The 3798-nt window shown below is 46.9% G+C and overlaps 1 protein-coding gene across 1 annotated transcript in view; it reads right to left on the bottom strand.

The window, feature by feature from the left end:
• Nucleotides 1–3798, bottom strand: part of TBX20 (T-box 20) — a 161136-nt gene that overhangs the window by 13412 nt on the left and 143926 nt on the right. The window contains exon 7 of the mRNA XM_005868099.2: nt 3267–3343. Within this exon, the coding sequence (XP_005868161.1) occupies nt 3267–3343 (77 nt within the window). The remainder of the gene's footprint in view (nt 1–3266; nt 3344–3798) is intronic.

Genomic DNA, 3798 nt, shown 5'->3' with positions numbered 1-3798 from the left:
AAGTGTCCTTTTCCCCTTCCCTCCGCCAAAAAAAAAAGAAAAAAGAAGATGCCAACAGACTGTCTACAGGTTATTTATTTTATGGGATCATCAGATACTTCTTTCCCTGAAGTAAAATAACTGTAAATTACATTATTTTAAGAATTCTCTTTGGGCGTTTGGTTTGCTTCTTAGCTGTCCATTGTAGGTATTTGTGCAAAGCACCTAATGAAAATACTTTCTATTTCTACTCTGGCGAACAAGGCGGATTTCTTTTTACAGATGAGGGAGGTGCTGTCCCTGAGAGTAAGGCGACACGTGAAGTATGTGAGACATTCAGTATCCGAACTGAACCTCGTCAAATAAGATGAAGAAAACTCAATGCCTTTTAGAGCAGCGGTCGCCAACTGGTGGTCCGTGAGGTCCGAAAGGTTGGCGACCGCTGCTTTAGAGCATCCCAAAAGCTCATGCAGTTGTAGAGGGACTGAAGCTCAAAACGATGAGCCTGGAGGTGTAAGGGAAACACCCTCACAGGCGTGTTTGTTTGGGTGCCCCACAGCAGTTGTAAATCTGGGACAGGAAACTGGGAATCATTGAGGTCACATACTCCCAACATCATATTCAATTAGGTTAGAAAAGTGCCAATTCTGTCATCGTGTCATAAAAAAGTGTATTTTTCTCTCAGATCCCTTCTAGAGAAAAGTTCCCTGAGCTGTTACAGATGGGGCTGTTTTCAATCAGTTACAAGGAGCAATTCAATTACTAGGTGGTTTAGTGCAGTAACTGACTCCAGACTAATTTAATTCCTTTAGGTCTCTAAAGATCAATTGATCTGATTTGTCCCATCCCCAAAGGCTGTTTAGGGAAAATTCAGACTTAAAATACTTGGAAATGAAATCCAAAACCTTGGCCGATTTCACACAACTTGGGTTATCTTGCACATTTCCAGCTAAGTCACTCCAGCTGCTCTCACAGCCTTCAGACCACCGAGAGCTGCTGAGCGCCGTGGGCGTGTGGGCGCCCTGAAGTCAGGATGCTGCTTCAGGAAGCGGAAAACGTGTTGCAGGCATCAGCCAGTCTGCCGTTCTAAAGGGCAGGCGGTCTGGACACTCCCATCTCATGAACACGTGTGCGGCCAGGGGGCTACGCTTACTCCAGGAGCAGTTTATTAAGACCATTAGAAGGAAACTTGGATGGGCAAAAACCATGCTCATCTAGTAAGATAAGAAACCTGCATTTCTAAGCTGCCTTCACAAACGTCACTTTCCTTGTTTCTCATAAGAAACCTGTGGAGCCGCAGGGTGCTTTTCTCTGTTTTCTAGATGAGGACAACGGGCTCAGAGGTCAGGTGACTTCTCCAGGACCCCTCAGGCAGTCAGAGGCAGAGCTGGGACTCTAACCCATGACTCTGTCTCCCAATTCACCATGTTCGCCCTTGATCTGAGACAGACGGTACGGCCTACGCTGTGAAAACACATCACTACCTCCCCCACTGAGCCACCGTCTTCATTCTTGCTTGACCCCAGACTAACCCTGAGGAAGGTTCACTGATTACAATGCCACCTGCAGAATCCCAATCTGAACCGGCGCCTCTGGCCCTCCAGAAATAGATTCAAAGGGTCACACCGCCTCCTGAGTAGCCCTTGTCCACAGACTCACTGGTTACCCACACTGCTGATACCACACTCTCACTGAGGTGGGTCTCAAGGCCTAAGTCCCGCCTATGTCCCAACTAACCGGAGGGTCACCCACTGCCTTTTCTGCTTTCGAAATGGATCTTCCAGCTTCTTTCTCTGATCTCAACTCCCCCAACCACTCTTCAAACTCTCCAACTAATGGATCTTTTTTTCCTACTCAAATCCCAAGTTGCTGCCCACTTTCAGCCTCTCCTACTGGCTTCTCTGCCTCCCCACTAAGCCTCCATATCTGCTCCCCCAAATTAAAACGACCCCCCTATGATCTGCCATTTGGAAGGCTGAGGGAAAGATCAGACAGGTGTTGCTAAAACATGTAATTATCCCTTAATTTGAGTTGCCAACACAGGTTAGGACAGCGGTTCTCAATCTATGGGTCGCAACCCCTTTGGCGGTCGAACAACCCTTTCACAGGGGTCGCCTAAGACCATCCTGCATATCAGATATTTACATTACGATTCATAACAGTAGCAACATTACAGCTATGAAGTAGCAACGAAAATAATTTTATGGTTGGGTCACAACATGAGAAACTGTATTTAAAGGGCCAGAAGGTTGAGAACCACTGGGTTAGGAAGAAGTGCTAAGGTCAGAAGATGTGACCACCTGGTAGATAATGAAGAGTGTGGCAAAGTGTAGCAGTTGGTAGGAAAATCACACCAAGATTTGGAGATAAAATAAAACAGAGGGTACCCCACCTGTCAATACAGACTTCAGGCCACATGAAAGAACAAGCACAGATGAGGAGGGTCTGACGTCTCGTGTATAACATGGCGATTAGAGCTGATGACACTGTTACTTAACTAAAATTTGTTCATAGAGTAGAACTTAAGTGTTCACACACAAACACATATACACACACACACACAGAGTAAGTACAGAAAGTTACATAGTATGTGTAAGAGATATAAACAATCAGGTTAAAAAAATCTTCTCTCTGAAAAACCCTTTTTTTTGACATTCCTGTTGAGCAAACCATGGATCTCAGCGTAGTCATTACTGATCACATACATGGTCTCACTGTGTGAACCATTTGAATTAAGTTACAAGCGGGGTGAGTTCCAGGCACATGATTGTCACCTGTTGTCTTAAAGGTCCTGAGATCTGACAGCTCTCCTATGAAATAGCAGCAGTCTACGCTCTGGGTAAAAGGTGTGCCTTGAATTAAATGGCATCTCCCTTTTTTCAAAATCCCGAGCTACCCTTGTATTCGTGGTGTTAGCAAATATACACCCAGTTCAGAGGTATCAAGATTCCATTTCTCTGCAGATGCCACTCGAGACGTGGAGCTTAACGGCACCCAGAGGACTGAGACTTTGATAACAACGCCCTATTTTTACAGCTGAATAATGTCCCGACCATAGGAACCACTTCACGAAGAAGCTGAGCACAGAGCAGATGCGGCTGCGCAGCTGTCACAGCTTAAACACTCCCGTATCTACAGGCTCATGGCTGGAGGGGAAGGGGACAGAGACTGGGAGAGTGTGTCCAGGGAGGTCATGGCTCTCTGGCGTTGAAAGGAGTGTGTGGGACAGACTCGCTCTTCTCTTTATCTTATCTGGACAAAGAAAGTAAACAGAAAATTCTCATTACCTCTCGATGTCAGTGAGCCTGGAGGAGTCCCGAAATCCTTTGGCGAAGGGGTTGCTGTCTATTTTCAGCTTGGTTATCTGGAAGGGGAAGAAGGGGTGACACAGCGAGGTCATTTCTGAGGTCCAGAAAATAAAAGCAGAAAGCGTTCGTTCCTTTTCCATCCTGGCTCCGTAAGAATATCCAGTGTCTGTCAGGATCGGGAGAAAGGTCCAAATGGCTAGAGAGAGTTCACAGGAGGGAGGCGAGGGGATGGTCGGGGAAAGCCTCGGAGAGAAGGCGGTATCTGAGAACAGGCTGCGGGTCAGTGGATGGAGACCCTTGGGGGCGGGCCTCTTGTGAACAATGTGAAGTATTCAGACAGTCGTCATCGGCTAGGGCTCCACTGGGGAGGGGGCAGCAGTCCAGAAGGCCAGCACCGGTGGGGAATGGGGGACAAAAATAAGAGCACTGCCTCATGCTGACTTGGCAACATCATTTATTAACACCATGGGCGTGTGTGTGTGTGTGTGTGTGTGTGTGTATGTGTGTATGT

Source organism: Myotis brandtii, unplaced genomic scaffold, assembly GCF_000412655.1.
Source record: "Myotis brandtii unplaced genomic scaffold, ASM41265v1 scaffold260, whole genome shotgun sequence".
NCBI lineage: Eukaryota > Metazoa > Chordata > Mammalia > Chiroptera > Vespertilionidae > Myotis > Myotis brandtii.
This window is presented reverse-complemented; position numbering and strand designations above follow the sequence as displayed.